Source organism: Chenopodium quinoa, unplaced genomic scaffold (assembly GCF_001683475.1).
Source record: "Chenopodium quinoa cultivar QQ74 unplaced genomic scaffold, ASM168347v1, whole genome shotgun sequence".
In the NCBI taxonomy this organism is placed as follows: Eukaryota; Viridiplantae; Streptophyta; class Magnoliopsida; order Caryophyllales; family Amaranthaceae; genus Chenopodium; species Chenopodium quinoa.
The window spans coordinates 2898381-2916466 of record NW_018744460.1 but is presented as its reverse complement, the minus strand read 5'-3'; the positions used below and the strand labels follow the sequence as shown (position 1 = coordinate 2916466).

The window sequence follows — 18086 nt, the reverse complement described above, 5'->3', positions numbered from 1 at the left end:
AGCCATTAGCTATATATGTACAACCCAATTGTTTATTTTTATTTTTTTTGCATGAAAGTTCATAAAAGTAAACTAAATTGTTGTAGTCTTGAGTATACTACACTACTACTACTGCACAGTCTAGTGTATACTCTATAATACTGTAGTAGAATTATTGGGATGACAATAAATTTCATGAATATCTCCAGTTGTAGGAGTTAAGTCGGAGTGAAGAGACTGATAATTTTCTTAAATTGGACCTACCAAACAATTATTTATTTTTCCAATTATATCTACTCGTATATTTCTATTTTAATGATCTGTTGTGTTTGCCCATGCATTTTCCAATTATATGACTATATGAGTGAATTATTAAGGTTATTATATTGGTCAATTTTTACAGCTCTACATACTGCAATATTCTTTACAAAACAACAAACTATGGAAATTAATGCATTATTGAGAAGAATGCTGTACACATTTTCTGCCATGTAAAATCATTTAGATTATTCATACCTTTTATTTTTATTTTTATTTTAATGCGGAGTACAGGATAAAATAAGTGCATGATTTTATTTTATCTTTGGAGGTTAAATACTGTAGACCTGTAGTACTTACTTACTCAACAACCAGCAACTACTTTGGTAAGAAATTCATAATATTGTAACAATAATGTTTATGACCCTACTCTATGCTATAACAATTTAAAAGTTAAATGTACGAGTAATTATTTATAAATAAGTTTTTTTTTTTTTTTTTTGGGTAAATATTTATAAATAAGGTGTTATGGCGGCTTTGGTAAGTGCGAATAACTATTGATTCGTACAGTGCACCAAAAGTTAGAGATTGAGTAGTCACCGTACCCACAAATGACAAATAAATACACGCCGACATCTAATCTTAGGGTTTGTTTTTTAATACCTCTAACACTTTGACCAACTAAGCTCAGATACTACCAAATGCTATTGCTTCTCGGCCATGTCATATTCATCAAGATGAATACAAGGTTAGATTGGTATTTCCTGTCAATATATATAAGCTTGCAAAATTTTCCGTACTCCAGTATTTACAACACCCTTTTGAGACTAATTACAGAGCTGAATCAATAGATAAAGCTATATGGTCCCCAGAATAGCATCCACAAAACAAATGAAACATATTCAGCATCACCCGAAATTAAATGATTGATGCTATATCCTTTCACAAAATTAATAATTCGATTTTGGCAGTATGTTAATCTGGGTTTCACTGGAGTGATGAATGATCAGCATAGAGCTTTCTCTTTGAGCTCTGCAATAGGAACATAGACCACCTGTTGTTTACTCGAGCTAGAGTCGTCTGATTCATTGTTTATGACCATCTGAATAGTCGATAGAGCTTGTTTCAACTTTCGGATCTTTGCTTCAATCCAGCATACATGCTCCATCAGTATTTCCGCGCTTTGTCTTTGAAGTGGCTCGGTTTTACGTTTAACTATTTTTTTCTGACCACTTTTCGCCTTCAAGTATAAAAGGTGCTTCTTTAAGCTCATGTCATCACTTAGCTCCGCATTAGCCTGTTGTATCACCAAATGAAAGAGATAAGGTGTAACTCAAACGCTCAAGTTAAGTGGACAGGGGAAAGGAAATATGGAAGAAGATGCAAGAGCAATCAAATCTAAGATGCTACAGAAAAGAGGAGGGGCGGAGAGGAAGAGAAGAGACTTGATGAAAAACAAACAATAGTAGCACCGAAAATAATGCAGCTTCTACAAGTAATTGAAATGTCAAAGCAGCCAAATGAAGGCACAAGTCACAAACGATATATAACTGCAAACGTCAGCTATCTTATTCTTAACTGAGTCTTTCAACAGCAGTAACCTAGACCTTGAAATAAGACACGGCAAGGCTCTTAAACTTAAATCCCATTTTTTGGCAGCAAATTCATATCTAATGACAAGTTTGACAACTTACAATACTGGCTGCTACAGCTTAAAAGTATCAGGATCATGATTATTAGCAAAACATTCACTTTTAAAATTTCCAGCCTTTTAGTTTCCCAGAGACTGCACAGTGGTAATATCGAAAGCATGAAAAACCCAACAATTTCAGGAACTTAAACAGGCGAGTCTTCCTCAGATACTTTCAGTGTTCTATACTTTTGGGGTTCTATATATGTAATACAGGCTCCTCAGAAAAACAGCAAAATGTTCTAGTTCTATAACTGTATGTGTAAACGTGTAATGCCGTCTATCATTAAGTATGTAGTTTCATGACCTTGTTCAGTAATAGATTGAAGTAGAAGTCAATATATAAGACAAGCATTAACAAAAGTAGGTAGCTTGTTTCCAATACCTATACTATACATTACAGAACATAATAATGATAGGACCATATAGTCCATTAAAAAAGATGAAAATATGATCATACTTGTATGTCAGAATTACAACATGAACGATGATGTCTAGTTTTTGAAAAGTTGCTAAGGCATTTATATCCATGAAATCCCAAGTGCAAGATGCTGCCACTTCTAGCATGCTACTGGTTCGGAGAAAAAACAAAGAGAAAAAAATGCAATGGTTAAAAACATTACCTTGGTACAACCAAGAGAGGATTTCATCAATTTCTGTTTCTTTGAAGGGCTGAGCAAAGACGTTAGATTAGCTTTCCAGCTGACTTTCTTCAATCGTTTCTTCTTATGGCTTAAAATGGGTGTGGAGGAGCTCTTAGAAACAACCTCAGTTGTTTTACCAATTTCTGTATCAGATTTCTTGGGAGACTGGTCCAAAGCTCTTTCTCTCTGCCAAACAAACAAAATTTAGGCGAATCAGTTTCTGCGACAAACAAATAATAATGACTAGACAGGTATAGGCTACATTATCAAAATGAATAATATAATGGTAAAATAAGAAAGAAAGAGCAGCGTATATCTGAAAATATATGACACAATCAAATTTAATCATGAACCCTCCCCTTCCCCCTCCAAAAAACATCTAGAGGTAGCAATGCTGCCAATATCATACTAAAAGACACTCAGAAAAGAGTAAGCCTAAATGATCCAAGAAAACGAGCAAGAGCAGAAGCCCACAGCAAGATAGATTTAAAGAATATTTACTACCTTTTTATTCTTTAGAGCCATGTAGCGTGCATTTTTGAACCACTTGTTCACCTGTTCATAACCCAAATAGATCAGTAGTTACAAAGTGACCAGAAAATGCCAATGGTTTCAATTAGCAGGGATGTAAGGAGTGAGGAGCATGAAAATTTGAGCCTAAATATATGTTACTCCCTCATTTACATAGACCACATTAATCTTTGGGGGCCAAAAAAAATAAAAATAAATCAACAACCTTAACACTAAATGATCCAGTATATGTACACGTGATAATATTGAAACATTGATGCTAAATTTAACATGAAATATACTATCCTTATTCCTTAGAGCAGTGCTTCGTACAAATCCAGTAAATATAGTTATGAATGTTTATGGTTAAATTTGGATGGATAAATGAGAAGATTGGTAGCAAGATAGATGGAGTAATTGTTAACATTTGAATATACAATGCAACAACTAAGAGTTAAGACTCGATTCTTTTCCTCATCGAGGGTAATAGTTCTTTGTACCTTTGCATACTCAAGACCCACCAGCTCTGATAAATTTTTCTTAACATCTCTGGATGGAAGCTCATTCTCAGAAAATGCCTGACGAAGTTTCTGAAACATCAAACAGAATCAGGACACTGACGCAAATCAAGGACACCATGTTTCTTGTATATGTCTCCATGATGTTTATATTGTCTCTAGGTTATTGCCAGGAGGAAGGGAGAAGATGAAGGAACCAATACCTGCACGGCGTCACTAGGAATCCTTGAGAGAGGCTTTTTAACTTTTCCAAATGGAAGGTGATTGTTACCCACTTCCAGATTTTGCAGATCTGGATGTTTAGCTTCACTTTCACACAAAGTCATAAGGGTACTAGCAACATCACTCTCCTTTTCCCTCCGCCTTCTTTTAGAAGGGCCCCAATCTTCATCTTCGCTTACCATATCACATGTAGTAGCATCCTTCCCAAACATTTCCTGCAAGCAGGAGAAAGGTTATGGTCGTATAACTGAATCATTTGTTCATTTTGTTAACCCCAAAAGGGGAATAAAAAAACGGTGACGCAATCTTGCACACATCATGACTTACACAAAGGATCATGACTAACTTATATCCATTAATTAACTAACTTAAATCCATTTTATAGTATTTATATTAATAACATCAACTATTAAACAAGTGATAAGTGTTTTACAAAGTCCCATGGCCTACCTTGGCCCCTCAAAACTTATTGGTGCTTGAGATTGCACAACTTATCCCCCCTCTCCCAATATCTTGTTCTTCTAATTCCATGATTTTCAGTTATTATAACTTAACTAATAAGAGGGCGTTGTAATTAGAGTAAAAACATCACAGTTGTCATATCCAAATTTTCCAATTAGCATCTAGAGTGAGCTGTATTTTAGAAAGGCAGGGAACTCAAAATCAAGATAAAATAACATATCCTAGGTAGATGTAGCCAAACTTCTGATTTCATCTTCATTATAATTAGCAAACAGTGCTTTTAAATTTTAAACCTTGAACAATGGAATTTAGAACTACTTACATCATAGAGCTTTATATAATCCACAGCACATCGCTTTCTGGGACCACTAGTACATTCATTTTCATTAGATACTGTAGCACATTTTTGATGCAACGAAGCAATATCGCTGAATACTCCATCTCTTCCAGAGAATCCAGATTCTGAGAGAACTTCACTCTCTAATGAACAACAAGAGCTGCTAGTACTGGTTTTCTCATGTGAATCACTATCCTCAATGCCACACCAATTACTGGTATCATTTTCATCCCTGTCTGGATTATAATCATTATCATCGGACTCATCATCAGGCCACTCTTCTTCAGGGTGTAAATCTCTGGTCCCGACACTAGATAAATTTGCTTCTTCTTTAAAAATATCCTACATTAACCCCACTAGGAATTATGTCTCATATGTGCTAACATGAGCCAAAGACCAACACGAAATCAAAGCCTTCTGCAATTACCAACCTGCCAAGTGCTATCAGCAGAGAATTGAGTTCCAAGATGCGCATTTGTTGCTTCTAATATTTCCATCTTAGAATCACAATATTTACAAAACCAGCCTTCGTCTTCAGGAGGAACTTCAAAGGTGAAAGCAAAAAAAAATCCATGGCATAAGTTCACACAAAATAGCTAGTCAAATTCCAAGCAATGGACACAGAGCTTACTATCTATTGTCGCCAAAGGGGGATCAATGCATTTTTGATGAAAAGCACAATTGCAGGTGCCATCACATAATATTATATCATTATCCTCTGAAACATCCTGAGATTTGCACTTTTTGCAGAAAATCTACAAGCAATAATCCAAAAAATTTTAATCTAAAATTTAGACACAAGAGATAGCCTGCTGAAGAAGAATATAGAAACAAATCATCACGAAAACAAGAATAAATAGCATGAAGCTTTCATCCTCCAGGTCAATGAAGATCAGGAAAAAATTTATATATCCTAGCAATGAAGATCAGAGAGTCAGAGATAGCACCCTTAATGTCCTTCGACAAATAAAAATTTCATGAATTGTAACAGAGATTTAATGACAGTAGATGGCTTCTGCTTTTTAATTGTTTTTTTTTATAGGTCAACTCATCTAGAAACATGGTAATTGCCAACAAAGTAAGATAGACGTGCATACTTACATGTTCATGATGGACAGAACCATCTGGAGAAATCAAAGAATCATCAATCTTCCCAACAGAGGCAAGTAAATCCAACTGGTGAATTGTATCCCGAATTCCAAGCTTACATTTCAGTATCTGATTCATGGCTCTCTGTAACTCCTTTTCTGGCTTAATCTTTTCTCGACTGTTAACAAACAGAAGAAATATGTTAATTATGCTATAGATTTTTAACATTATTAATATGATAAAGAAAAGGACGGAGAAGTAGGGGTGAATGACGGTTTTGCACCCTTCAAATTGAAACGAAGATGATGAATTAGTGATCACTCCACATCTATCAAACGGAAATCAGTGTCCAAAAATATAAATGGTAAAATAAGCATCATAATTCAAGATCACTCAAAATATAAGAGGGAACTGACACCTCCAATACATAAGCTAGATAAGCAATAATTTCAACTCCAGAAGAACCAAAAAAAAGCTTCAACAACCTCAGTGACGCATATACAGTATTTATCATCCATCATGAGCAATCTGAATTGGCGGGAATCAGGAAAATTAAGGCTAAGTGTTTCACTACCCAACTTGTCACCCATTATCCGCAGAATCTATATGTAAAGAACAGGAACTGGGGAGCTTTAAATTACAGTCTCCGCATCAACCATAAGGTTCCTGTGGTAAAATTAGGTCTCTAAGATATGGCTATGGATGTACACCTACATAATGATATCCTAAATCTTTTCCCATTTGCAAACTAAAAGTTTGCATTAATACAAACAACACCCTTATGGACTCACTTTGTATCATTTCATAGTTCATACCATCTTACCATGATAACTTTTTTTATTAGTATAGGCTGTTCTAACAATATATAATAGAAAAACATTGTGCAATGACAAAATAACATTCCAAATACAATAGTAATACTTAAAAAGGGTCCCATATACCTCAAATCTAACAAGGAAATGTATCAAGTGTGGAAGTGCAAGGAACAAAAGATGGCCTAAAAAAAGTAATAAAAATTATCAAACAAATATGCATCTATTTCTTAAACAACACTATGGAACATTTACCAGCCTCTCTATTCCAAGTTGCCTCTTCTATGTACAAGAATTTGAGTATCCAACAGTGCAATTAGCAGATTTGAAAACTATGATGTCAATACTCACTGAGCCGTAAGGTATCAACTCCAACTGAAGAATATGATGATATATATATATATATATATATATATGAAAGAAACAGAGTTACACAGTAAACCTAATAGAAAATTTAAGAAGGAGATTCAATCAAACAGGCACAAATATCAAATATCCTCCAGAAACATCGAGTGCTCCTCCGATTAATTCTCAGATTTAAGAAGTACATCATTTGACTAAATAGGAGAAGACACTTCTAGACTACATCTTAGCAAGAGATAGCACGGTTAAATTCTAGTATACCTAGAATAACTGAAAGGACCAACACAAAGATGAGCTTTCTTGTTTGGCCACCAAGAGAAAAAATTCACAGCAAAAAGTCCAACTTTCAATAAACCCTGAATGTAACTATGCTAAAACCTAATGTGTCGATCCTCTATTACCATCCATAAAATTCTACAACAGATAACATAGGCATGCTTAGATGTTGTGACACCTATCTTAAGTGTTTACAAGAAGAGAAAGAAGAGATGCCAGAAAGTTAAATTTGGTTTGTTAAACTCAATTAGACTACCATGTTAACTGACAGGCAATGGCATGCAACACTAAGCACGCTACAAGTCTACAGCTTACAGGAAACTAACTGTGTTAGCTGCTATTGATTGTTCATCATGCTCCAGAAAGCAGGTTCAAGGGTCGCAATTCATGATGCTTTATGCCTCACCATAATTGATTATAAAGCAAAATACATGCACAGAAATTAATAGATCCAGATTTTCTGCAAGATGGTTTGAGTTTCTTCAATCACAGAACTAAATGTTCAAAAAGTAAGATGCTTCCGGTACCTCTGACCTTTCCAACCTTCTCCCGCATAAGCATCAATGAGACTTTGTTCTAGCTTCATTTTAACCAAAAGGTATCTAGCTCTTCTCTGCAGTTGTGCAGCTTTATCTGGAACAACCTTATCTTTCTTTCTCTTCTGTTTTCTCAATCTCTTTAAACTTACACTTTGCAAACCCCCACTGTCCTTTTTACCTTTAGAACTTGAGCAAAAAGATCGATCACCCCGACTCTCTTCACGATACTTCTTCTTAGAAGAATCAACTCGATGGCCTTTGGAAACATCAGATTTATGAATCAATCTCCTTCTGGCGGATTCAGCCTTCTTTTTCTGATCTGATTGCTTCAGCAGCTGCTTGCCAGGGCTCACTACCAAAGAAGAGAATTCTAATTTTTTTTTCTTATTGAGCTTCTTAAGCACCCCATTTCGCATTTGCGCCAACGTTTTCATCTTCAGCTTAGATTTAACAGATTTAGGATACAGGTCTAATTCTAAAAGGCACAATTTTCCTCCACCTCCAAGCTTAACATTCCCAATTACAAAGGAACTGCAAATGCAACAATATCGTCATGAATAAACAAGCCTAATTAAATCAACTTTCCAAAGTAATTCATTCAGTTTGACCTCCATTAAATACATCATAACCAAATATCTCAGGAAATGTCAAAATTGTTTTGGGCAAACAAAATTTAGTTGCCAGTTGCAGGCTTTATATACTGCTATCAGATAACTTACTATAATGTAAAAATGCAAATTAGATCCTACACGCGAGAGCATGATGCGCATCTTTTCTTGTATTCCAATTGTCTAAAGAACATACAGTTGCAAGGATTTGAAAAAGAATTAACTCCACTAACTTCCACAAAAATCACAATATAACATTTAGCAGAAAGACTGATAGTATACCCATCTAACTAATAACCCAAACAATTAATCTGAAAATTTTGCAAGATTATAAAAAACTGGATTTTTCTTCAATTTCCTTAAAACCCAAATCAGAAAAAAAAAAATTATATGCAATGCATAATAATCTCCATTTTCAAGAAGGTGAAAGATCATATACATAATTTAATGCTCAAAATTTCCAATCAATATAATATAATTATCAACGAATTCTTCAGAAAAATAGCATACCTGAAATCATGAGTAGAAATTTGGTTGGAACCTTACCAACCTTGAATTTTAATTCCTTTTTTCTGAAGCATGTCAAATTCTGCGACACAAAGAATGGAAAATGAGCTCTAAATTTTTAAAATTTAGAACCCTCAATATTTAAAAAATTATTTTATGAAACATAGTTTAATAAGTATTTCTATTAATCTTACTCTAAAATGTACACTTATAAATTTTCACTCAATTTCTCCTTTGTTGAAGCAGTTCTCTTTACCCTTCTCCTCAACCGCAAGCATGAATCTTTGACTTTTAACAAATTTAAAATTGGGGTGATTTGGTTTTACTTTAAAATTCGTTTTCCTGAAGAAGTAAATCCGAAACTCGACGACCCGAATAGAAACTTCAGGTGACCGGATTACGAATTTTGATCCCGGGTTGGTAAGGTAATTATAGGAAAACGTTGAAATATATACAGATTTTAAGTCGCCATGTAAAATACAGAGTAAATTCATCGAATGACAATTGGTGTGTGACTTGGTCACTCATTTTAAAATTAATACAAATTCATAAAATATATCAAGTGTTTATTTGGTTAAATGAATATAAGAAGTACAAATTCATTGGAAATTTATATTTCCTTGAAAATGTTAAATATATTTATGTATTTGGTTAGTCATAAGAAGTGAATATTCTTGAAGGAAGTTCCACCTATGACCTACCTAAGGCCCCTTAGGTAAATTCATTTTGCGAAAAATAGAATTGACCATGAATTTGTACTTCCTATAAATTAGTCAACCAAACACCACAAGAATTTTAAGTTCCATTGTTTTTTATGTCAAACATTACACTTAAGTATATCATGACCTTATTTGAAGTTATTTTTCTTCATAAGTTTTAAGAGTTAATAAAGGCTACCTTGAACTTTAATTTACAACTAATATGAACTTTAAAAGAGAAAATCAAATGAATAAAATGCACCATAATTAATGTCAACAAACACAAGATTGAATCTAATTTACATAGTATTAACATATTCCCAAATGAATAAAATTGTTAAATAAAGAATAATTAAAATATTATGGACAAATTTGAATGTATATTTTATGCTATGAAAAAAAAATTCTTTATTTTGTCAAAAATGAAAAATGTTCTTTATTTTTTCTTTATTTTGTCATCAATGAAAAAAGTTCTTACTTCGCTGTTATAATATGTAAATATGTTCATATTATTTGAACTGAATAATGTCAAGTTTTGTACAACGTTTACATAGTTTTTGAGTTATATACATCTTGCATCCGATCTCAAGCCAAGGACATAATTTTCAGCAATCGCACCTATTGAATATCAATCAAGTTGATTTATCAAGCTTAGGATCTTGTTGCATAAAACTAGCACAATAATGGTCGACAAGTACGATGTATATATTATTTTCATACGGAGTAGATGTTTTTCTCTGCTTCATCTCTCACGTCCACTTTCTGTACTTCCACTGAATCAGAGTCCACCGTGATCTTTAAGTTTATTATACAACCAGTCAACCACCGAGGAAATCATCTGTTTGTTCCTCCATGAAAGTACCTTGGTAGGGAAATCAACAAACAGCTAAGACAAGGCATATCGAACAGGAAAAACTCGAGCAAAAGCAATGGATTGATTGTTCAGTCTCTAGCTCAATCATTTTATGGGGACTCAAATGCTAATGTTGTGAGATTTATACTCTCGTGAACAGGCTAAAGGAGGGAACTTTCTGTGAAATTACAGAAAGGTTGTTAAAAGTTCATTTCATGCAGGATCACCAAATTACACTTCATCTTCCAAAAATTTCCGACTCGTCAAAACCAGGATGTAATTGTAATCTTAAAGTGACAACAGCATGAAAAATGAACCAATGGAATATATATTCTCAACTCAATCCCTTGAGAGGATAATATTGTTTAATTTTCCTTTGTTGACCAACATTGGCTTTGTTCACATACATAAGAGAATGTACAGGTTAGTGCAATACACAAAATTGTTTGTTCTTCTCAGTTCCAGGATCCTTGACTGTAGACTGCTACAAGAAATTGGCTTACTTCATTGAACCTGAAAAATGTGACCAACTACTCAACTAGCACTTCAATCTGTAACGAAAGTTTAAAAAAAATGCCTAGTCATTAAATGTAGCAGCGATAGAATTTTCAGTATCATAGTTATATATGAAGACTGGTTAAAGCACTAAACAGATAGAAAGGAAAATGGGGACTTACCTACAGCGTTTCACAGATGTTGTGCTCTCCAATCAACTGCAAAGCTCTTATCATCTTCATCTTCGTCTTCACTTGACGAGCTATCTTGTTTAGCCTTTGATCCTGGATCTTCAGACACCTTACCAGCTCTGGAAGATCTAGCAGCTAGAAGTTCCATTTTCTTTCTCTTTAGCTCCTCCACTTTGTTCCTGTAGGTCCTGAGAAGGGGAAGGGGTGGAGAAACACAGTTATACATTTATTTGAAATCAGTCAGAAGTCTTGTAATTTTGTAAATAGTTCAGCAATTCAGCTTACTTTTGCTCTACAATTTCTTCCTCCTCTATCTGCTCAGCTGCGTCAATCTGTAACAAAATATAATGCAAACAAGGCATGAGTGTCAAGCCATACTTCATCAAAATTATCTTTCATGAGCCATGACAAGAACCCAATTAAACCAACACACAAGAATGCAATCTCATTCAAAAATAAAACTAAGCCCTGCCAAAAAATTTGGTAGGTTGTATCAAATTGCAGTCATGGAATGTAAATGAAATCAAATTCTGCAAGGTAAGTATCACGCTAAAGTCACTGTAAAGTCGGTAACACAACCCCTCAAGTATTTCATGAGTGCCGACATAGGATTTTACTTGAAACTCACAAAATAAAAAAAAAAGGGAAAAAAAAAAAAAAAAAAAATATATATATATATATATATATATATATATATATATATATATATATATATATATATATATATATTCATTCATATTGCCCTCATTTATTACCCTTTAGCCTTTACCAAACAAGCTGTGAAAGAATAGATACATTGTTATCAAAAGACTGAGAGAGTAATGTTTCTTTATTCAAGGGAACAGGCAAGATCTCACCTCTTCTTCTTCAAAGCGGTTGTCCACCTCTGCCAAGTCCTCTTGGATCAACTTTTCAAATTCCTTGTACTCATCTCTGACAAAGATCAACAAATATATCATCATCCAAAGCCATAATTAGTATAATAAAAATGTGGCAACCTTCTAATTACCTACTGAACAAATAAGATTAAATCCTAATGCACATCAGAGGTTCTCAGATTCATTTTAAACACATTGAGTTGATGTCATTCACAAATCCCACAGCAATAGGAAAAGGAAATATATTATGAATCAATAATATCAAAGAAATAGAGAATTAATTCAATCATACACGCACAACCCCAAAATACTTGAAGCCTAGCAGTTATAATCAGACTCCAGTAAATAAAATCAAAATCAGACCCACAGAAAACTTCACAAGATCATGAATGGTCAGGTCACATGAAACTACCTTCTATATACAGTATGCTATCGCAGCTTGTCTGAAAATAATACTCACCAACACAGATGAGATGTTTAAGCCTCCTTTTAACAAATAGAGAAAAAAAAAATACCTCGGTAGATTGGCCAATTTCAAAGGTCCAGTATATAATGTAGGCAAAGTTCTACAGGAAATTGGTCAGCCTGCTTAGTGATTTCACCAATGGCTTTTGAAGTCTAGCACTAGAAAAGAAAAAGTTCTCAACACATTCCCCTCTCCAAGAAAAAAGATGGATGTACTTAAGGTAATTTGAGACCAAAGGTACCAATTAAGCAGCTTAAGCAAAAAGAGGTCAGTCTTAGGTCCATGGTTTTTAGCTGGACCAGCAGCAAGTGCAAGTGTAACATCAGAAGTTATGGTGCAAGATTAGTATATTAGTACAAAGAAAACATAGTTGGGCCAAGTTGATGAAAGGATGAATGCAAAGCAACACTAAAAAAATAGAGAGAACAAAGGACGTTGTTGTTGCTCTTCCTCGCCAATGAGACAAAAGCACAAACCAGAGGAGGAAAAGACATTGTTCCAATGTTAAATGTTAAAGTCGACCATAAGATTGCCTTCCTTATCCTAGATAATTCTTCCTAACACCTACAGGCATCAAAACAAAGGCAAAACTAAAGGACACTAAAAGCAATGTTTGACCTCAGGTTTATTGTTATCTGATGCTTATTTTCATATCAGGACTCCTAATATCAGGGCAATAAATTCAAACCTCAGAACAAAATCCTAATCAATCATTAGCACATCAAAATTCCTTACTACTATAGCACATCTTTTCTGCACATAACTTTCATAGGATGATTATACATGCATTTGAACTGTGAAGATTAGGGAAGTCAGATAGCATATCCACCGCTCTCCAAGAGCATAAACATAATCTTGGTATGATAGTCATTTTAAAACCTGTTTTCATACTACAAAAGACGCACGGGGGGGGGGGGGGGGGGGGGAGGTGGTGCATTTGTGCTTTGATATGTGTTTGCTCTACATTAACCTACAGTAGATCTTTTCTTCTTCACATGTTTATACTTAATTTACAGTAGTTTTTTGTTGTTACAGAAGTATGCTACTGTAAAGCCCAGTTGATTTTGTTTATGTTTTGACTCTTTGACCCTCAGATACTGGAACTGCCGCGCTGAAACACTAATTTTAGAAGCATTTCTGAAAATCAACAACCCAAAAAAAAAAACAAAAAAAAAAAAAAAACTTGACCAGTATGTGATTTTTCCAAAGCTTAATTATCAGTTTTTAAGCTATACCGCCTATACAATACAATCAAAGGTATAGAATCAAGATAATTACAGCAATGTAAGAGCCAGAACTACAAGATGAATGCAAATTGGAAAAATGAGAAACTCACTTGACATCTGGCTTCACAGGTTCAATACCGCGTGCACGTAGATCAGCTTCTTTGTTATCAAAGAAACCTTGGGGCAACTCTCCAATCTGCTTAGTTTCAGAAGGAGCCGTTACATTTTCTGCAACCCTAGCAGGCTGAATTTCATGTTGACTAGATTTTGCAGGCATAGATGGGATTGCACCCACACTAGTATCAATTTCCTGTACTCGAGCAGATACTGCAAATAAAAGTTCCAGATATATGGGTCAAATGGTGGGTACTGGGTAGTAATTCCTAAATGTTACTTCCTCAGTTTTTTTTAGTTGTTAATTGACTTTTGCACAATTCACACATTCTACTTATGTCTTTTGTCATTTATGTGTAAGGGTAAACACAGTCATCATGTGAGTTAGATTCATGCATTCATCTCGATAAATAATTTCAATAAATCATATTTTAATAATTTTTACTTAATGAAATTGAAAGGCATTAATAACTTAAGTTTTGCATTGGCAGTTTGGCACACATCTTTAAAGAAAAGTGTCATGTTAAAAGAAACAGAGGAAGTATTTACAAAATAAAAAGAGGACCCTCTTTAAGGAAAGTATGATTCTTCACTTGAAAGGTCCAATGGATATTGCACAGTTAAAAACAAATTCATGTGGCAGATATATCATAGTTTAATGGTCCAATGAATATTGATTAGAAAATCTATAACATCACCACAATATGTGACAGATATATCACACTAGCATTTTAGATCGTGTCTTATGTTGTTCTATTAAACATTTCATAGCTCCTTTATAAGAAAGAGCAAGCAAAAACCAATAAAGTAAAAGACTAGAACCTTAATTACACTATTTGCACCGATGCATGTATGCATCTCATTTTAATGGAACTAAAGAAAGAGGGCACACCATCCCTGTATATCAGATGATGACAACAGTAACCTAGTGTGAGTCAGTATCCACACTTGTCAAGTTTTAAGGAGGTCTAAAAAAACATAGTGTAACCCCTATCCAGTGTCAAGTTTGTAGCTCGCAGAAAGGGTACAAAGAAAAGTCCAAGTGATCTAATCTACAAGTAGAAAGCATGGAAAAGAAACTAGGCAAAGGCACCTTGCAGAACCACAGGAACTTTATGCAATCTCAAACACAATATATACTCTTTCCCATAAAGAGAAACCTAATTTATTTCTTCTACTACATCTAAGACAAGAAAAAAAATAAGGGGAAATTCAGATGATTTAATATTGACTGTAATGCAATGTTTTAGTATGAAGCCATAGGAATCACTAATTTTTGTGCCATGCGGAGACTAGCCTAATAAGACAAAACGCATCATTCTTAAAAATCTTAACCCACCCAGATAAATAATGAGTAAACAAAGCATTTCATAATTATTGTGAAGTTGATAATAATTCAAGATTTCTTCTTATGAAAATGTTAACCGAATTCAAAACTATTTAAAGTAGTTTGGTTTGCATGAGGAATTCGGAGTAATACTTTATTACTTATTAGTCTTCTTAAGTTGCATATATATTTATTTTTTTTCAAATTTCCCTCTTTCCCAAGAACTTTTTGTTTTAACGAGTTAGAAGGCAAATACTCCGTACATTATTTGGAAGGAGGCACAGCGAGTTCAAGAGGAGAGAATATCTGCATAAAATACAGGTACTCACCAACTTTCTGTCTTTTATTGTCCCCATGGTCAAAGAAATCAGCAGGAAGCGCTGAGGATGACCGGGACTTCTGTACATCAGAAGATATTCTTGATTTATCATCCTTGGACTTTGGAAAATTGTCCACTTGTTTCTTCGAAGACTCTTTAACAGTCTCAGATTTTGCATTGTTGACCGCACCTTTTTTGGAAGCACTTGCTTTAAGATTGTTAATTGCCTGAAAAGTATCCACTAATATGATTAGTTGCTGGGAAAAAAAAAAAAACTAAATGCACATATCTTTAGGATACACACTATATCTTCTGATATATATAAAAATAAATAAATAAATAAAAAAGAAAGAAAATTACAAGCACAGAACTGATGTTACATAAGTCAGAACACTAAAGTTGTCCATCTATTGAGGCTTTACTGTTTTATAAGATGACTATGGAAAACAAGGAAAATCACCAGGTAGACCATGCAAGAGAAAAAAAGAAGTAATAAAACATTTCCAGATGTATTTACCAAGCTAAGATACCTCATGGTTGAGGAAAACCAAGAATGACATGAATGAAGGGACGTAATAGGCAAGTTTAATATTGACATGTTTTTTACTTTGACACTATTCACAAACTCCAATTTGACTACCTTTTGTGATCTATAGTTATGATACAACGTAATCATGTGGGATCTTGTTAGAATCGTTTCAATGTATATTTTCATAACATCAACTTTTTATAGTCTTTACTTATTAATAATTCAAGATATAAAATGATGAGCTTATGCGTTGGCAAATGTGATGAAATAAACATGTCAACTAAAAAACAAACAAAAGAAAAATATAGAACACAAAAAGGCCGGACTGTCTGATAATAAGGAAATACTGAAGATGGTAAATAGCATATTATAAAAAAAATGGTTCGATATTCATTAGAGATTAGAATACGGGATGGAAGGATTATAATGTATCAAAAATTGGCCAAATAGTACGAGCCATATCTGGGCACATGTTAACATAATCAAGGATCAACTTGTCAGGGTAAAGTTGCAGGCAATTTTACCCACTCATTCCCCTAAGTCTGGTGGTTAAAATAGGATGCATTTTAATAACAAACTTTGAGAAGCAATCCAGTCAACTTGACATGCCACTAAGAAGTTACAAGATCACAATCAAGATATGAAGAGAAGAAAAACTGGAGACGACAATATACATATATTGAGTTAGCTGATATACTTCAAAGATATGACAATTATAGGGACTTTTTGATGCTCAAGAGTTCTCACAGCTCACTTCTATCAGAGGGCACCTATTTCTAGTTTCTAATGCTTTTCACAGCTGCTCCTAGCTTCGCACATCCGCTGGTGCTTTTAAACACTGTCCCTCGTGCCTTTCTAGATGCTCTTAACTATTTAGGTCATTCCACAACTTCCTGTACTGTGGATAGAATTCAACAAACTGCCATTGTGAAGACTGAAGAGTAAGGTCACTTACATCTTAACCACCCACACCCACCACCACCCCATCTCACCCCACCCCCCAACAAAAAAAAAAAAAGTTACTGCTGCTAGTTCTTCTCAGCTTTAAAAAGCTCATTCAAGCCTTGTCTTAAGATTTTAAACAGTAACTAATAATAGGGCAGGAGTCTAGAAATGGACCTACTTTGTTTGCTTTTATAATCAATTCATTTTTACAGAAAGAACTCTGAGTAATCAGGTAGAACTATTTCGATATTACCTCATGATGCTTCCGAGAGGCTTGGTGTACTGTCCAATCAGAATCAGATTTTAAGACAAAGTCACAAACTCGACAAACAGGCTTGCCAATTTCATTATACCTGCATTTAAGAAGGAAAACAGACAAATTGGAAATCAATAATCTGATACAGCACCACCTTAAGCTCAAAATCAAATCTACAAGTACATGAAAATCACCAATCATAGATTGCAACAACACCAAAAAGAAAACTTTAGCAATTCCATCAATCGGGAATCAAAATTCTAATCTTAATGATGAGTTACAATCCAATTAATATACCAGCAAAACAAGCAGCAGAATATGACACATAATATGTATGCACTATCAAAAAAATTCCTGTCTTATCCTATTATATGCCAATTGACACCACCTGCAACAAGCTAACTACTACTAATACCATGTATCTCCTTAATTAGGGTTTCTACAAACAATTCGAACCAAAAATTGAAATCAAATTGAATGAAATTAGACAATTATACCTCACAAGGGGCGAATCAATGCGATTTTTTCGCTGTTTCTCGTTTAATTTAGCACGAAACAAAGCCTTCTTCCTATCTCGATCAGCCATTGTTAAGATTCAATTAAAAAAAATTCCAGAAATTTATGATAGTGTGCAGAAAAAAACCCTAGAATTTGAGATTTTACGAACTTTGCTTCTTCCTTCAGCATGTAATTTATTATATTACCAATTTACCATTGGAATTTCTACTCTGCAAAATAAATATTGCAATTTTCGTTAATTAAAATAAATTTTCGTAATCTTGCAGTAGAAAAAATTAATTTGCAATAAAAACAAATCAAAAGATTGAAAATAAATACATACGTAACGCTGTGTTGAGCTGGGAGTCGAGCGGGAAGAATTATCAGCGGTTTCCCACCTTGGGGTAAAATTAGCGGATTTGACCAATATTAGGAGTTTGATCAATTTAATAAGCTATTTTTAGTGTTTGTTGCCTT

At 34.0% G+C, this 18086-nt stretch overlaps 2 protein-coding genes across 6 annotated transcripts; both read right to left on the bottom strand.

Moving 5' to 3' along the window:
• Window positions 1-986: 986 nt before the first annotated feature.
• LOC110697387 (pathogenesis-related homeodomain protein-like) lies at window positions 987-8593 on the bottom strand. Its single transcript, XM_021874766.1, has 11 exons — window positions 8556-8593; window positions 7688-8230; window positions 5722-5887; window positions 5252-5375; window positions 5052-5164; window positions 4606-4962; window positions 3803-4036; window positions 3582-3671; window positions 3076-3126; window positions 2551-2757; window positions 987-1534 (listed from the first exon to the last, which is right to left on the bottom strand). The coding sequence occupies exons 1-11, from the start codon at window positions 8591-8593 to the stop codon at window positions 1244-1246; spliced, it is 2214 nt and encodes a 737-aa protein (XP_021730458.1). The 3' UTR covers window positions 987-1243.
• Window positions 8594-10670: 2077 nt separating this feature from the next.
• Window positions 10671-18086, bottom strand: LOC110697291 (zinc finger protein 830-like). Of its 5 annotated transcripts, none has more exons than XM_021874659.1 (9): window positions 17953-18086; window positions 17609-17839; window positions 17109-17208; window positions 15392-15608; window positions 13732-13948; window positions 11909-11984; window positions 11337-11383; window positions 11043-11239; window positions 10671-10916 (listed from the first exon to the last, which is right to left on the bottom strand). In XM_021874659.1, the coding sequence occupies exons 2-8, from the start codon at window positions 17695-17697 to the stop codon at window positions 11053-11055; spliced, it is 933 nt and encodes a 310-aa protein (XP_021730351.1). In that variant the 5' UTR covers window positions 17698-17839; window positions 17953-18086; the 3' UTR covers window positions 10671-10916; window positions 11043-11052. The 5 variants fall into 5 exon arrangements, with proteins under 5 accessions (XP_021730351.1, XP_021730353.1, XP_021730355.1 ...); XM_021874661.1 differs by having other exon boundaries at window positions 10671-10878; XM_021874663.1 differs by having other exon boundaries at window positions 11047-11239.